This window comes from Protobothrops mucrosquamatus, unplaced genomic scaffold (genome assembly GCF_001527695.2).
Source record: "Protobothrops mucrosquamatus isolate PMUCROS unplaced genomic scaffold, P.Mucros_1.0 scaffold1941, whole genome shotgun sequence".
Classification (NCBI taxonomy): domain Eukaryota; kingdom Metazoa; phylum Chordata; class Lepidosauria; order Squamata; family Viperidae; genus Protobothrops; species Protobothrops mucrosquamatus.
Window position 1 is genome coordinate 59,981 of NW_015388062.1, and position 16,303 is coordinate 76,283.

The window sequence follows — 16,303 nt, forward strand, 5'->3', positions numbered from 1 at the left end:
CAAGCAGCTATTCCCACTGGAGATTGGAAGGCTTGCCAACCTGATTCTCTGCCTAGCAGGGAAAGCTTAACCTGCTTTACTTCGGCATGGCCAGTGGCTTTTAAAAGCACTGAAAGCCTGCAGGGAAAAAGAAAAAAATACTGCAGATGTGAGGGATGGTGACCTAGGCTTTATTTTGGGGGGGGGGGGGGGAACAAACTAATGTTTTTGTGGTGCTTTGTTCTTTACCCAATTCTGTAACAGCTGGATTTGTGCAGAACACTGCGCTATAACACGGGTAATTCAGAGTCGAGTCTGCTAAGTAATCCTAGTAAAAATTGGGTTAAGTCCATGAAGTTCAGCTAACTATGGACAAACATGTGTCGGAAATATATACTGCAAATCTCTCATCTCCCCTCTGCCCCAATTGGCTGAGTTTGCAAAGAGCATTCAACATATAGCAAGCAACCAGTTAGCATAGCCTGTTGAGTAAGCCAACCCACCATGGGGATCTGTGTAGACTTTATCTCAAGCTTCCTGGTAGGGAAGAAGGTGAGGTTGGTCCCTCCTGCTAGCCATATATTTTCTCACCTTTATAGGAACCTGGCTGGAGAGTAGGTCAACAACAAGTGCCCAGGGGCCTCTAGGTAAGTGCAAGATTGATCTGCTCTCTTCAGAAGGCCCCAGGGCCTCCAGCTAAAGCTGCTCTGTCGAATAACTTAGACTAGAAATAACAGCGGCTTGTTGATGCTTAAGATGTCCTTCGTGCTCCAGTTGTAAATGTACTCAAGGTATGGCTTTCAGTTAAGAGTCCTTTCATTTTCATTCTGAGTTTGGTTTGGGTTGGTTTTTCTGACTGAGAAAACAAGAAGTTTGAGCCGTGCAACCAGCTATGCAATTTGGCCTTTTGAGAGGCCTTTTCTGAAGCACTAGTGAGATTTAATGGGCAATGACGCCTGGAAGACATTAGGGAGGCCAATGGCAGAGTCTCTTTTCCACTCAGGGTCTGTTTGGATCCAATAGGTTAAAGAAGCATGAGCAGTGCCTGGCTGAGGAATTCTGGGAGTTGAAGTCCACAAGTCATAAAAGGGCCAAGTTTGAAGACCCCTGGGCATGAGAAAGGAAAGGCACAGTCTCTCTTTACGGCTCAAAAATTGGCTACTGTGACTGAAAGGGGGAGGGGGGCTGTTTTCTTCCTCGTATTTTTGCTCCTGAAAACGCACCTTCTCCCACTCCAAAAACCTCAGCCTGGGTGATGAGGTGAGATCAGCCCCAGAAGCAAAATGTAATAGTTCTAGAACAGGGGTGTCCAACTTTGGCAACTTTAAAAACTAGTGGACTTCAACTCGCAGAATTCCCCAACCATCATGGCTGGCTAGGGAATTCTGGGAATTGAAGTCCACAGGTCTTAAAGTTGCCAAGGTTGGACACCGCCAGTGTAGAACAAACCCGGTTGGACAAAAGATGAAAATGAGAATGCTGTTGAAATCCACCCCAAATCTCTCCCACCTAGGCGTGTGTCACGGGAGAAAAGAAATGCCTTCAACCTCTCTGAAATACCCTCCCTGTTTTTCTTTCTACCCTCTCTCCCTTTCTTTGTGGACATTGGAGGAGGAGAGCCTATAAATGTCAGGAGGAGTCTGGTAGCACCTTTTCTTTTTTCTTTTTTAAACAAATTTTATTGGTTTTTTAATTCTTAAGACAAAGTGCTCGAGACACACCGTGGTACTGGGGTAATCAAAAATCCAAAAACAAAACATATATAAACAACTCAATCAGTACATCAAATATTCCCTCTCTATTTCCCTCCATTTCTAACTTAAATTTCTATTAATCCTAAACCTGTTTTAGAGCTTTATGCAATTACAGTACCATAATCAAATTTAACTTTAAATAACCACATTTTCAGTTCAGGTATCCCTTCCAAATATATCCTAATTCCTTACTTTTATCATAAATCTTACTTATTTCTTCTTCCACTAATATCTCCCAATTAAAATAACATATTGATCTATCCTATACATATCTAATCCATCAATCAATCAATTTCTTTAACAAAGTAATGTCAACCTTAAATCATTTAAGTCCATTAGACAAGGTTCTGATTTCATCCAATTAATTATCAAACCTAATAATCTCCATATTATCAAACACATCTTATTAAAATAACATCAATTAATTATTAGTTCAATCCCTATCTAAAACACCTCTTCAGTTTTCCTCATTCCATTACATGATAATTTCCATACAAATAACCCTATTATTTCAAAAAATACATTCTTACTCTATTTAATGTATATATTCTAATAATCACCCATTGTTCTTACTTCTAACTCAAGAGCTTAGTCCTTAAATCAATCCATAGTTCTAAAATGCCTTAAATCCAGTATACAGTATATAGTTTTAAGTTTCTCTTTTCAGTCTTATTCTAGGCTTCTTTTTATGCCAAGCAGGTTTCCACAACAAAGCTTCCCTTTCAGCCGATAGGTCTCTATTGCTTGTAATACCATTTGAGACAGTAAGAAGCCTCCTGTCCTCTGCCTTGGACCTCTATTTCTCTTATCCTTGAAGCCTCGCTGCTTTAAAGGTTCAAATCTCAAATCTTTGCTTTTTCTGATCCTCAAAAGTATAGATAAGATGCTTATAAGGTAAAATAAGTTCCTATGTATTCTCAATGAAGTCATCTTTTAATGTATTTTGGTTTGTAGAATAGTCAAATGTAGTCTGAGAGTCACTTTTAAGATTTGAAGGAGAGTTTCTGGCTCTTAGTTCTGTTGAAATCTCCCTTAGTTCCTCTTCTGGTATGTTTTGGTTTGTAGAATAAGGTAGCACCTTTTCTGACTGAACACATTTCATTAAAAGGCATAAGCTTTGTGAGTCGTAGTTCATGCTTTTTAATAACATTCATTATTCAGAAAAGATGCTACCAAGCTCTTCCTGATTTTTTCCCCCCCTTTCTTTGCAAACCTGTCTATTTTTCAGGTAGATTTTATGGATTTTGGTTTATTTTATTTTATTTTTATAGACGTTCTATATCTTTAATTGACAAAACCCCATGGAGAAAAGTTTTCTGGACATAGAATGGAAAAGTACAGGTGGTCCTCGACTTACGACCACAACTGAGCCCAAAATTTATGTTGCTAAGTGAGACATTTGTTAAGTGAGTTTTCCCCCCATTTTACAACCTTTCTGGCCACAGTTGTTGGCTTCCTCATTGACTTTGCTTGTCAGAAGATCACAATAGGTGACCACATGACCCCAGGACACTGCAACCATCATAAATATGAGTCAGTTGCCAAGCATCTGAGTTTTGATCATGTGACCATGGGGATGCTGCAACGGTTATAAGTGTGAAAATTGTCATTTTTTTCAGTGCCATTGTAACTTTGAACGGTCACTAAATGAACTGTTGAGGACTACCTATACCTACTTTATGCTGCTGTTTCAGAGTAGATTAGATGGGAGGATAGTGGGAAGGTGGCCTTAGGGCACCGGCTTTTTTTTGTTGCCTTATTTCTTGTAATTTTTTTTTCTGCTTGTTCTCCTTAAAAGTGTCAACGCTCTATAAAGTATGAAGAGAGCCCCCCTATAGTGAAGGAAACATGGCAGATAAGAGGAAGCTACAAGGTAAGCTCCATGGCTGGGCCAGGCGCCTGGTTCTCTTTAACAGAAGAGCAGAGGGTCTGTTCACCTAGGCTTGGCGCAGAAGAAAGAGGAGGACATAAAATTGAGCAAAGGGCAAACAGGATTCTTACTTTTGTAGCTTTGAATACCTGACACAGGATGCTGCAGTTTCCAAACGAGTATGGAATTGGATTAGGGAAGGGTGAAAAGAGTGAGGTTTTTGGTTGGTTTAGGAAACCAATAAAATGGGGGCAAAGGTGTTGGTATTTGGGAAGAAGGAGAAACAGGCAGCGTTTAAAAATTCCGATTGTCTTTCTTCCCATTTTAGGTTCCAGGGAAGGTATGAACCTTTTAGTTTCTGTGATTGCTTTCAACTAATCTATCTTTTGCCCCCCATTCCTGCAGGTGAGATTGATCGGTGTCTCAAAAAGGTATCAGAAGGTGTGGAGCAGTTTGAAGATATCTGGCAGAAGGTGAGGGCTGCTGTCATCTCTCTGCCCGGGTTCTGTCCAAACTCCTTGATTATCACCCCATGTAGTTTCTTATCCTAAATTTATTTTTGGGAAGGGAGGGTCAGGGAGAGGAGGGGAGAAGTCCACTTGGCTCCTGCTTTTCCTTTATCCAGTTTGATTTTGCCCTCCTCTTCTTCCATGACACTGTCTACTCCAGCCTTGATCACATCTTTTTTTTTCTCTCTCTCTCTGCTACAGCTCCATAATGCAGCGAATGCCAATCAGAAGGAGAAATATGAAGCTGATCTGAAAAAGGAGATTAAGAAGCTCCAGGTAAGAATGAGCCAACTTCAGTATTCTTTGACACCCAGTCTCAGGAGATTAGTTATGGAGACTAGCCTGAAATCCAGGAAAGGCAGATGGGAAGTGTAGATAAAAGGAGGGGGTGGGGAGTTGTCAAGTTGCAATGCAGTGTTTCCATTCCTCTCCAGAGATTGAATCAGTCTTAGTTTGTCAAAGAGTCTTATTGTCAAGCACCCGGGAAATCAGGTGATCCAGGCAGTTCAAATGGGTATAAAGATTTATTCCAAGCTTAAGCTCTCTACAAGAATCTGAACTATGGTAGTTCACAGGAATTCAAGGTGAGCTTAGATCTCTTGTGGGCAGGAAGGGATTCATGACTGATGACATATTTGACCCCTCCCTCGGGCTCAGCCTGGTCATCTCCTACAGGTCTAGAGGTTTCCAATTGTCAAATTGTTCTTTGACAATTCCCATCATTCTCCACTATTATTGTTTAACTCAGAAGGGCTAATAATAAAAATTCAGATAAATAATTGAAGTTCAGGGAAACATATGTTGAAATCATCACTCCCTACATTTTTCACGAAAAACAACCATGTTGGAAAAAGCAGAATCTTGAGTGGCGAGAGAAAAGAAAAGGTAGCAAGCTATGTTTTGAGCTGCTGATTGCTTGGCTTATAAATAGACGACAGTGAAATCCAGTAGTTTACAGGTAGTCCTTGACTTACAACCATTCATTTAGTGACTATTTGAAGTTACAACAGCACTGAAAAAAATGACTTATGTCCGGTCCTTGCACTTACGACTGTTGCAGCATTCCCACAGGTGCATGATCATGAAAATGTGGACATTTGGCAATCGGCATGTATTTACAACGGTTGCCGTGTCCAGGGTCACATGATTGCTATTTGCGATCTTCCCAGTCAACTTCCAATAGGCCAAATCAGTGGGGGAAGCTGGATTCACTTAACAGCCCTGTGATTCAGTGAACTGCACTGATTTGCTTAACAACCGTGGCAGAAAAGATCGTAAAAGTGAGCATGATTCATTTAACAACTGCCTCGCTTAGTTGTTGGTTAGAAATTCTGTCCCAGTTTTGGTCATAGGTCAACTACAGGTGGTCCTCAACTTACAACAGTTCATTTAGTGACTGTTGGAAGTTACAGTGGCACTGAAAAAAGTGATTTATGACCGTTGCAGCATCCCCATGGTGACATGATCAAAATTCCAATGCTTGGCAACTGGCTCGTATTTATGACAGTCGCAGTGTCCCGGTATCATGTGATCCCCCTTTTGAGTCCTTCTGACAAGCAAAGTCAGTGGGGAAGCCAGGTTCAATTCACAACCGTGCTACTAACTTAACAACTGCAGTGATTCACTTAATGACTGCAGCAAGAAAGGTCGTAAAATGGGGTAAAATTCACTTAACAAATGTCTCACTTAGCAACATAAATTTTGGGCTCAATTGTGGTCGTAAGTCGGGAATTATCTGTACCTGTATAGCATAGGGGTATAGAAATGAGTCCATACTCATTCTTTATGTTTGACCATTGCTGTAATCACAAGCTTTCCCTAACCTGGTGACACCCAGAAGTGTTGAATTTTGTATAATTACTAACCACCATGAGGGTTGGCTGGCTGTGGATTATGGAATTCGAATTTGATATGTCTAGAAGGCATCAAGTTGGGTAAAGGCTGCTCTAAAAAGTTTCACTATTATGAGTGTTACTCTAGGGCTAGTTTCTGCTGAGAAGATCTACTAATAAAGGGAATTAATTTGATCATGGAACCATTTTTCTCTTTCTGCAGAGATTGAGGGACCAGATCAAGACATGGGTTGCATCCAATGAGATTAAAGACAAAAGGCAGCTAATAGACAACCGGAAACTCATTGAGACGGTAAAAATCAAACTGAGAGAAAAGAATCTATTAACCATTATGTGTCAATGCCAAGCAAAATTTGAGGTGAAATTGATGTTTTTCAAGGAAACTGTGTGATTTTGGAGGACTAAGTGAACCAGGTTTAATTTTGTCCACTTTTAGGCTAGTTCTTACCAGCTTAGTCAGCTTTGGCACTTAAGACTTCTTGATATTTTTATGCTTAGCTCCTCCTTAACAGTGTTACCATTGGCTGCTAGCAGTGTGACCTCATAAAGGTGAGCCACCTGGCCATCTCACTTATTACTTAAGCTGAGTAAGTGTCAGAAAGGGGTTCTGTGGGGAGCCCAGGATCTTTTTTACACAACCTTCCTTAGAGTGACCACATGGGATAGACGGTAAGACCTTCTTAGTTTAAGGGTTTAACTGGTAGTGCTTATGGAAGGTCTTCAAAACTTTGAAATCGGAGGCTTTGAAATAAGAGACTTTGCAAGGATCAAGCTGTATCTTGTATTTCCTAGGCAACCTGAATCAGTAGACATTTTATACATTTTCTTTTTGGAGGGGGGAAGGCACTCTTACAAACCTTCCTGTTGTATTTTTCTAGCGTCAAATCCAAGCACTGTGATTAAAAAGCACTGATGGTTGGCGATCATCAGTATCTATGGAGACAAAAATACATATTTGCTGCATCGTTCATGATTGGGGGTTCTCTGTGTTACATGGCTCATTATTCAGTTTGTGATTGAAAATGCCTTTGTGTACCTCACTTGTGTATATATATCCACCAGTGTCAGTATTCTATAGAATCAGTTAAATATAAAATATTAATTTAAAAAAAGCATTTGAATTAGACAATCCATGCCCTGTTGGGGAATTGTTTCAGATATATTTCCTTTCCTAAACGGAGAAGCAGAAAGACTATGAGCAGACAAAAAAGCTATGGGAGCAGGAGCAACTTCTGACTTCTTGTTCACTTTCCCATTGAGTTTGTGGGAATTTGGCAGGGAGCATCGGAAATCTTCCTTTCTTCTCTCCCTTCCCTGCTGCTCCTGGGTGGGAGAAGGAGCAAGGGATTGCGAGACTGGCTGGGAAACTGTCATGAAACGTGAAAAATATTGATCATTTGAGTGCAGCAGCAGCCACAGTTTTCCCAAATTTCATTCCCTCAGGAGTCATGGGTCCCAGATTTTGGATATGTTCTGTAAATTAGCCCATTTGAGGTACTTTGGTTCAAAAATTGTTGCAATATGATGCATCGTTTTGACTAATTAAAAAACATGACAGTGAGAGTATTAGTAGCATCTAGATGGGCCTAGCAAAACCATTTTTTTTGATACTTTGAATTAGGAAAAAAATTAGTCCTGCTGTAATAGCACCATGTTAATGAGATTCACTATAGTTTGGGTTGGCCTGCTTATTTGAATAACTCAGCATTGTAGACAAAACAGGCTTATGAATTTTGTTAAAGAAGTTACCACAACAGTTCAGGAGCCAGGATTTCTGGATAGGAAGAAACAGAGTGACTCCCTATGATTAGAAGACTAAGGTACTGAATTCAAGGATAGGCAGTAGAATTTATCTCTGGACAAGATTCCTCAGCAGGATTCCCTTGTTTTTTTAGAGCCAACTTTCATCACCTCCAAGCAATATCAGGTTAAGGATGGTTTTGAAACCTAGTCTATGAGTGGCAATCAAATAGAATATTAGAATTGAAAGCGAAATTATCTTCCAAGATGCAGATAAGGAAAAGCCATTTTACATGGTCTGAGATCTCCCACTTGTTTTAATCTGCTCTGCAAACATCCTAATTGCTGCTTCTCTTTTCGCAGCGTTCAGCTTTTCCTCAGCTGGTCAGGAATCTCTCCAACTAATAGGAGACTGCAGAAATCCACATCCAGTTAATCCTGTGTCCCTCCCCACATCCTAACGTTTCTTCCCACCTGTCCAGTTACTTTCAACCAACCAGACTGGTCCCCATGGGGGGGAGGGAGGTATTCATTTGTAAAAGAGAAAATGAAAGGAGAGCTTAGTAGTATCTTGGTGGCTTAAACTTTCCTGAGGATGTAGAATTTATGGGAGATGCAGTGAGATGCAACCACCAGCTCAGACTCCAGAATTCATTCTGCAAATTCATTCATTCTGTCTTTGTGGTGATCTTGCTTATCCTGAAGCAGAACCGAAGTTAATTGCAATAGAAGGAAATATCTGTAGGTCAGGGTTGAACTGGGGGGTCATTGGTGCTCTCTGAGCTTGGTTGTTTACAGATGTTTCAGTACCCAACTCGGTAAAAACAGTGTTGATGTTACCTAGATGGGCAGTGAAATGTCTGCAGGCAGACAACCAAGCTCAAAGAGCACCAAGGAGTCCATATAAATTAATTGGTTCTGCTGCCCAGTACAAACAGTGGCATTGTATATGTTTGCACAACTTCTGAAAGTTTGAAAGTGGCACAGATATCACATATGGAGGAGCCCTATGATTTGACCGTAAGCATTCTGGGTTTTCTCACCCTACTTTCAGATCAAAAATTGTGGTTGAAGTTAACGTTCATCAGAACACTTAATTTTTCAGTTTATTGCAGTGTAGACGTGCATTTCAATGGAAAATGCCTGCTAGGAACTGGATTCTGAGCCCTCCTGGGAGCTGTTTCCTGCTTTGCATTAACTCACTGAGACTTGTAACCTCTTTTTCCAGCAAATGGAGCGGTTCAAGGTAGTGGAACGTGAGACCAAGACAAAAGCCTACTCCAAAGAGGGGCTGGGCCTCGCCCAGAAAGTGGACCCAGCCCAGAAGGAGAAAGAGGAAGTTGGGCAGTGGCTGACGGTGAGAACCGGGGGAAAGTTGGCTGGATTGGATGGCAAAGCAGCTTCTGGAGAAATTGGGGAGCAGAACTAATTTTCCCAACCTTAAATTCAAAATATAATGGGTCCATATTAGAAATTACTCGTGTGACTTATCAGAAGTTACTACTTAGGGCAAAGAGCATCCTGAAACTCTGTAATTGTGCTGTGGTTGATGGTCTTAAGGTCTAAAAGAGCCCTTTCCCTCATCCCCACCTCTAAGGTTAAAGAATGAACCTGGGATTTTTGTCTTCAAAGAAGTAGACTCTTGTGGATATTTTGCTTGTGTGGTGGCAAAAAGTCTCATGACAACCTGAAAAGAAATTCTCTTTCCTGAATAAGGAAGAAGTTCTGGTGATGATGACCTTTGGCTAAACAGTTGCATAATGAGAAGAAGGCAGTCATAGCTTTGAACTCATTGAATGCAGAACAGAGGTTGAAGCTGGCCATAGAATCATAGTGCTGGAAAGGATCTTGGAGGTCCATCTGGATCTGTTTTCTCCTCTGAGCCCAGAGGCAGTTTCTTCAACTCAGTTCATATCAGTTGTCAGTGACCAAAGACATGTAATTTGGGGAATAGGTTTGGGATTCCATGCTGTTAAAAAATGGCAGTTTGTTAACAGAAGTTGGGCATCTCCATCACTTGGCCCACTGATCCTTTTATAAAAAAAAGAAAGAAATTGCATCGATTAGGAAAAGTAATAATTTGAATTACAATCTGGCCTGGTTTTCCCAACAGCTAAGAAGCAATTTACAAGAGCTGGTTTCTGTTCAGGCTCGGAAATTGGAAAAATTGAAATGTTTGACCATGAAAGTGGTGACTTAACAGGATTTACCTTTGTGTTAGGCGTTTGAGTGTGCTCCAGACGACGATAGTGCCAGTTAAACACAAGTTTGTGTAAATCCTTCCTCGAATGTAGGAAAAACAAGCTCAAGTGGCACTTGGGTGCAACCTTTGTGCACACATGTGCACAGTTACTCATTTATTTCTATATTGCACAACACAATCATGACCCTAACGGTTTACCAAACTTAATGGAGCAGAGGAAATAAAAATAGTGTCAGAAGGAATGAACATGCAACAAGGACTGATATTGACAAGACCAGCATCTCCAGTTAGTGTTAATATTGGACCTCCTGGCTAAAGACAATGGAAAGACACTGGTTAGGAAGAGCTGCAAGATCCATTGGCCAAATGGTAGTTTATAGCTCTGAGATCCTGGCATTGGCAAGCTAATTAATGCACATAGTTTTTTTAAGAATACCATCACAAACAACTGTTTAGGGAGCTGGCTGCTTTTAGTAATACCTAATTGTCACCATCTGTGCTTTCTTTATTATATAGTTAAAGGAGAAAGAGAAACACTGAGATCAGAAGGAAATTAAATGAAAACACAAAGCACCTCACACACACACACACACACACACACACACACCTACATACGTACAAGTAGAAATGGTAGAATACAAAAGACCAGAAATAAAAAATCTGTCACTGGTATTCAAAGCAGCCCAGTGCCCTGCAGAAGCCTCATCAGGAAACAGCCTCTGCCATTCAAGATAGCATTTCATCAGATCTATGGCCCAGGAAATGTTATTCTTAAAATAAATCAGATGGTCTTTTTAAGGAGCCACCAGAGACTTTCTGTTATACAAATGTGTGCTATATGCTATTATTGTGCATTAGATTACCCAGCAAATGATATTGATAAAACATCTTTTAGGAAATAGACCATTAGAAAGTTAGTACAATTGCAATTCTGAAGAAGGTGAAACTTCCAGCTGGCGCACAAGGTATTTCACCTTATGCTCTCAATCTTTCAGAGATCTCCCAGAATTTCTGGGACTTTCTGTTGGAAATCCCAGGCTGTAGATTATTTTTTTCCCATTGGGTGGTTGGCAGTGATCTGCTTCATTAACAAGGTTATTTGTACGTCTCCTTAGTTCTTATTACTACCCTAGTTACTCCTTTTTTCCTGCATAGCTAAATAGCCTTGTAAGTATGTTTGCCTATGTCACTGTCTGACTGGATAATGATCTGTCTGCTACCTCTCTCCACCCTCCCTTCCTCCCAGAATACAATAGACACCTTGAACATGCAGGTGGATCAGTTTGAGAGCGAAGTGGAGTCGCTCTCGGTCCAGACGCGCAAGAAGAAAGGAGACAAGGATGTGAGTTGATGAAATATCTCTTTAGAAGGCTGTGCATATTAATGAGTGGAGTAGTTCTGTGGCTTCATATATTAAGATGTTCTGGTGTTGAAAATCCAGGCATTTGAGGGTTTGTCAAATCCTTTATTGATTAGATCCAATCCTTCCTTTCGTTCAGGAGCTCAAGGCAGTGTATTGGGTACTTCTATTTTTTCCCCACAGCAACAGCCCTATGAGATGAGCTGGGCTGAAGAGAGAGTAACTGGCTCAGGATACTCAAAGGAACTTCCATGGCTGAGGATGGATTAGAAACTGGGTCTCCTTGGAATCAGTTCAATATGGGAGACAGGTTAACTCAATGATGATTTGGCAGCCACTTGCATTGCAAGAGGGTAGCCTACGTTTCATGTCCGAGCTGGACTTAGCATTTCAGAACAGGATCCGAAATTGGCAATTATTTCAGAGGCATATTTTACCTGTCTTTTTTTTTCTCAAAAAGCTTGAGCAGTCAATAACATTTGCACAGCCTTTTCCAATGTTGTGCTCTCCAAAGATTGGAGAGATAGGATTCCCCTTCCAGGAGTTTTGCAGCATTTGGAGGGCCCAAGGCTGGGAAATGGTGCATTATAAAAATGTGCACATACAGACATCCCAACCCAAAGACGAGGAATTCACTGTCAGAACTCAACAAGCCACATTCTGACTTAGCCCAGCGTTTCTCATCCTTGGCAACTTTTAAGATGCGTGGACTTCAACTCCCAGAATTCCCAGCCAGCGTTTTAAAGTTGCCACGGTCGAGAAATGCTGGCTTAGTGTGTGTTCTCTGTTCTTCCCACGGAAACAGAAGCAAGACCGGATCGAGGGCCTGAAGCGGCATATTGAGAAGCATCGGTACCACATCCGGATGCTGGAGACAATCCTGCGCATGCTGGACAATGACTCTATCAACGTGGACTCTATCCGCAAAATCAAGGACGATGTGGAGTATTACGTTGATTCTTCGCAGGACCCCGATTTTGAGGAGAATGAGTTTCTCTACGATGACCTCGACTTAGAAGACATTCGTAAGTGTTACCTCTGGGTGGACAGTTGTGCAGGAGATTACAGTTGAAGTGGTTGCAATACAATCAGCATCATTTCCCTCCCCTTAAAACTCGGGACCTTGTCAAAGTAAAGGCAGCATCTGCCTTCAGAGCTCCCTATATTTCTCTCAATGTTCCTGGCAGATTCTCTTTGAATTCTTGAACGGCAGTCATGACTATACATTCACATTCCATTCCAACGGCTGTTAAGCAAAACGGTCACTAAGGGAATGCTTAGATGCTGCAAATATCACTGTTTGCTGTCATCTCTTTCAGATAAAATTCTCTGAACAGTGTTGTGTGTCTGACCCGTTTTTCCCCCTGTTTTTTGCCTCCTCACAGAATGGAGAGAGAGCTGAAACAAGTGGTTTCTTGCTGAGCTCCCTTTGTCCCCAGCCCAGTGTTTCCCTAAAACAGGGGTCTTCAAACTTGGCCCTTTTACGACTTGTGGACTTCAAGTCGTAAAAGGGCCACGTTTGAAGACCCCTGCCCTAAAACATGCTAACTGCAAACTAACCAGCTCAGTCCTGTGATCTTAATTAGCTGATTAGAACCTAAAACTGACCAACTCTTAATCGGTTTCACACTGATGGCTTTTGGTGTTAGGCACACCAGTGGGAAAATGTATTTTTAATACTGTTTATTACTATTGTATTTGCAAATAGTCGCCAACTAGGGCAGTTGCCAAATAAGTAGTAGCTGTGATTTTTACTTATTTGTCAGAATTCATTTGTTTTTCCTCCAAGAAATAAGGGTTGGGGGTTTTCTTTAAAACAACCGAGCTTTCTGGCATTAGCTCTCCTTTTATTTTTATGTACAGGTGATCCTTGACTTACAACCACAATTGAGCCAAAAATTTCTGTTGTTAAGTGAGCCACTGCAGTTGTTAAGTTAGTAACAGAGTTCTTAGGTGACTCTGGCTCTGCTTGTCAGAAGGTCACAAAAGGTGAGCACGTGACCCCTGGACACTGCGGCTGTCATAAATAGGGACCGATTGTCAAGCATCCAAATTTTGATCACATGACCATGGGGGAGACTGCAATAGTTGCAAGTGTGAAAAACGGTTCTAAGTCACTTTTTTGGGTGCTGTTGTAATTTTGAACGGTCGCTAAACAAATGGTTGTAAATTGAGGATTACCTGTTTCATCAAGTGTGATCCGTGAAAGTAAGACATTGGTTAGTCTTTAAAGTTCAAAGGACCTTGAGGACATAGACAAACCTCCAAGTGGCCTCAACGTCTTTAAAAAAAACCAAAGTCCAGTTGCCTCCTGAAAAAAGCACCTTTGGGACAACCATGACCTGGATGACTGAGAATCTCCATAGACAGCTGGCCATAATGTTTTCTGCCTGATTGCAGTAATGTCTCTCTTTATTTGCTCTTCCTCTTGGTCCTCCAGCACAGGCACTGGTAGCCACTTCCCCACCCAGCCATAGCCACATGGAAGATGAGATGTTCAACCAATCCAGCAGCACCCCCACATCGACCACATCCAGCTCCCCAATCCCACCCAGCCCTGCAAACTGCACAACGGTAAGGAGGGTCCTTTGTGAGGATGGTGAAGGAACATCCATGGGTTCGTGGGAACGAAGCATACATGCATGAACTGATGAGAGCTTCATGAGGTCAGCTTGCCACGTTTATTCACAGGGGAGCATCTTTTCCTGTGATGATGCTTAAAGATGCCTTTGAGTTGCCCTCGGGGCCCGCTAGCTGCATCCACCCAGTTCACACAGCAAGGTTACAAATATGTTTTGGCATTGCCACCTTCTGGGAGATGCTGGTCTGTTTAACCAGTCTATCCAGTTCCCTCAAATACCCAGACAGTCTCCCTCCAAATACGAACCAGGACTGAACTGGCTTCCCATCTCAGACAGTTGGTTAAGATGCTGCTTTGTGCTGAGATACTCAACCTTTTTTTCCTTTTTAGGAGAACTCTGAAGATGATAAGAAACGAGGACGGTCAACAGACAGTGAAGTCAGCCAAGTGAGTTTGAAACCCTGGGTTCTTCACGATGGAAGAAGCTGGAAACCGTCTATTTTGATTAAGGGGAAAGATGTTGGGACTCTTAAGGTCTCTTTTGTGGAGGAAGAAGTGCTGGAACTGGCTAGTTAGAGCTAACTACGGCGGATTGTTTCTGATACAGTACAGTGTAATTTTAATGACTGAGCCGCTTCTCGAATTAGCTCAGAGAAATTGCTTTGAGAACTACATCCATATGAGATCTCTCTGCATGCAGAAATATTGCATGCTGAGGCACTGTTTCTCTCTTGGGCCTATTTGCACCTGCTTCTAAGAGCCAGGTGATATTAATGTGGGAATGCATTTCACTTGACCAATTCCATGTATGAATTTCAAAGTTAGGTAGCTCTGTAAGAGAGCTGTACTTCAATAAGACTGAAATGCTTCATTTGGCTATTTATGAGAAAGGACAAGGGAGTCAGAATTTGGAAACTATAGAGCAGGGGTCTTCAAACTTGGCCCTTTTACGACTTGTGGACTTCAACTCCCAGAATTCCTCAGCCAGGCACGCTGTCTCAGGAATTCTGGGAGTTGAAGTCCACAAGTCATAAAAGGGCCAGGTTTGAAGACCCCCTGCATTATAACAGCCTGGTCAAATAGCTGTCCAGTTTGTATGTATGTATGTATGTATGTATGTATGTATATATGTATATATGTCTTAAAAACAATTTTAAAAACAGATGAATGATTCCTGGGTACATTCATGGTAAAAACAAAAGAAAGTGAACACCAGGAAGAATTAAAAACTATAAAAGTTTTAATAAGTTAGAGTCCAAGCTTTCACCAGCCACTGCTGGCATCATCAGGGATCTATATAGGTTAATGGGAGCGCCTATTTATGGTCAAACTACTTTTGCACCCGACCCATNAGAAAGGCTGTTCAGAGAGAGGGGAGGGGGAAAGACCGAGTAGACAGGGAATTGCAACTGCAGGGCAAGGTGGGGAGGGGAGGGAGAGCAATGGGAAGAGGAGGGGAGGGAGGGCAATGCTGCCCCGTTTTAGGAGCAGTCACACGCTCTCGCGCAGCCGCCTTGCAGACGAACGAAGTGGCCTCAGCAGGAAGAAAAAGGGGGGAGACGGGAAGTATGGGAAAGAGTGGCAAGTTGTGTGAGGATAGGAACAGTGCAGGCAAGTTGGTTAGTAAAACAACTATTAAAACTTTTATAGTTTTTAATTCTTCCTGGTGTTCACTTTCTTTTGTTTTTACCATGTATATATGTATATATATTTAAATCCAAATTTCTTTTTCTGACAAAGAGTTAAAGAATTAAATTGGGAGACTAAGATGGCCATTTCTAGCTTGTTCTGCTTTCATCAGTTAGCCATACCCTTTATGGGATTCGAACCTGGGCAGTTTACATAGTAGGCAGTGATTTAACCACCAAGCTAGAAATGGCCATCTTAGTCTCCCAGTTTAATTTAATTTAATTTAATTCTTTTTAATTCTTTTAACTCTTTGTCAGAAAAAGAAATTTGGATTTAAAATGTTTCGCAGTTGTGACTTGAGCCTGCTTAACGCCCCTAGTTGGGGGGCTGCAAGGCAAAAGATATTGTAAAAAGTAAAACTGCAGTGTAGCAGTTAAAATGTCAAGGTGTAATCAATCAGACCGGTCTGTCTGAAAAACTTCCTGTATATATATTTATATTCAAGCCACTGTGAAAATCGTAAAGGGCAATCGTGATCTTGGGACACTGTGACTTGTAAATGCATGCTGGTTCCCAGCCCTCTAAAAACGTCCCAAAACAATTACAATACATTAAAACTATTTTCTTTTTCAATATTTTATTAGTGTTTCTTAGAATAAAAGCATTTAAAAAATTAAAGGAAAAACATTTAAAAAGGTAGAAAATAAGAAAACGTCAAAAATTTGGACAATGTGTAACTTGACCATACTTATAGGTTATCCCTGGTGTAGGGTCTCCTGCTTGAGCAGGCGGTTGGACTAGAAGACCTCCCAGGTCCCTTCCAAC

The 16,303-nt window shown here is 41.4% G+C and overlaps 1 protein-coding gene across 1 annotated transcript in view; it reads left to right on the forward strand.

Moving 5' to 3' along the window:
- The first annotated feature begins 605 nt into the window (after positions 1-605).
- Positions 606-16,303, forward strand: part of LOC107294431 (CCR4-NOT transcription complex subunit 3-like) — a 42,124-nt gene continuing 26,426 nt past the window's right edge. The window contains exons 1-10 of the mRNA XM_015823661.1: positions 606-626; positions 3,532-3,606; positions 4,009-4,076; positions 4,314-4,388; positions 6,168-6,257; positions 8,934-9,062; positions 11,155-11,250; positions 12,074-12,293; positions 13,709-13,842; positions 14,240-14,296. Coding sequence (XP_015679147.1) covers positions 3,582-3,606; positions 4,009-4,076; positions 4,314-4,388; positions 6,168-6,257; positions 8,934-9,062; positions 11,155-11,250; positions 12,074-12,293; positions 13,709-13,842; positions 14,240-14,296 — 894 coding nt within the window. The 5' untranslated portion in view covers positions 606-626; positions 3,532-3,581. The remainder of the gene's footprint in view (positions 627-3,531; positions 3,607-4,008; positions 4,077-4,313; positions 4,389-6,167; positions 6,258-8,933; positions 9,063-11,154; positions 11,251-12,073; positions 12,294-13,708; positions 13,843-14,239; positions 14,297-16,303) is intronic.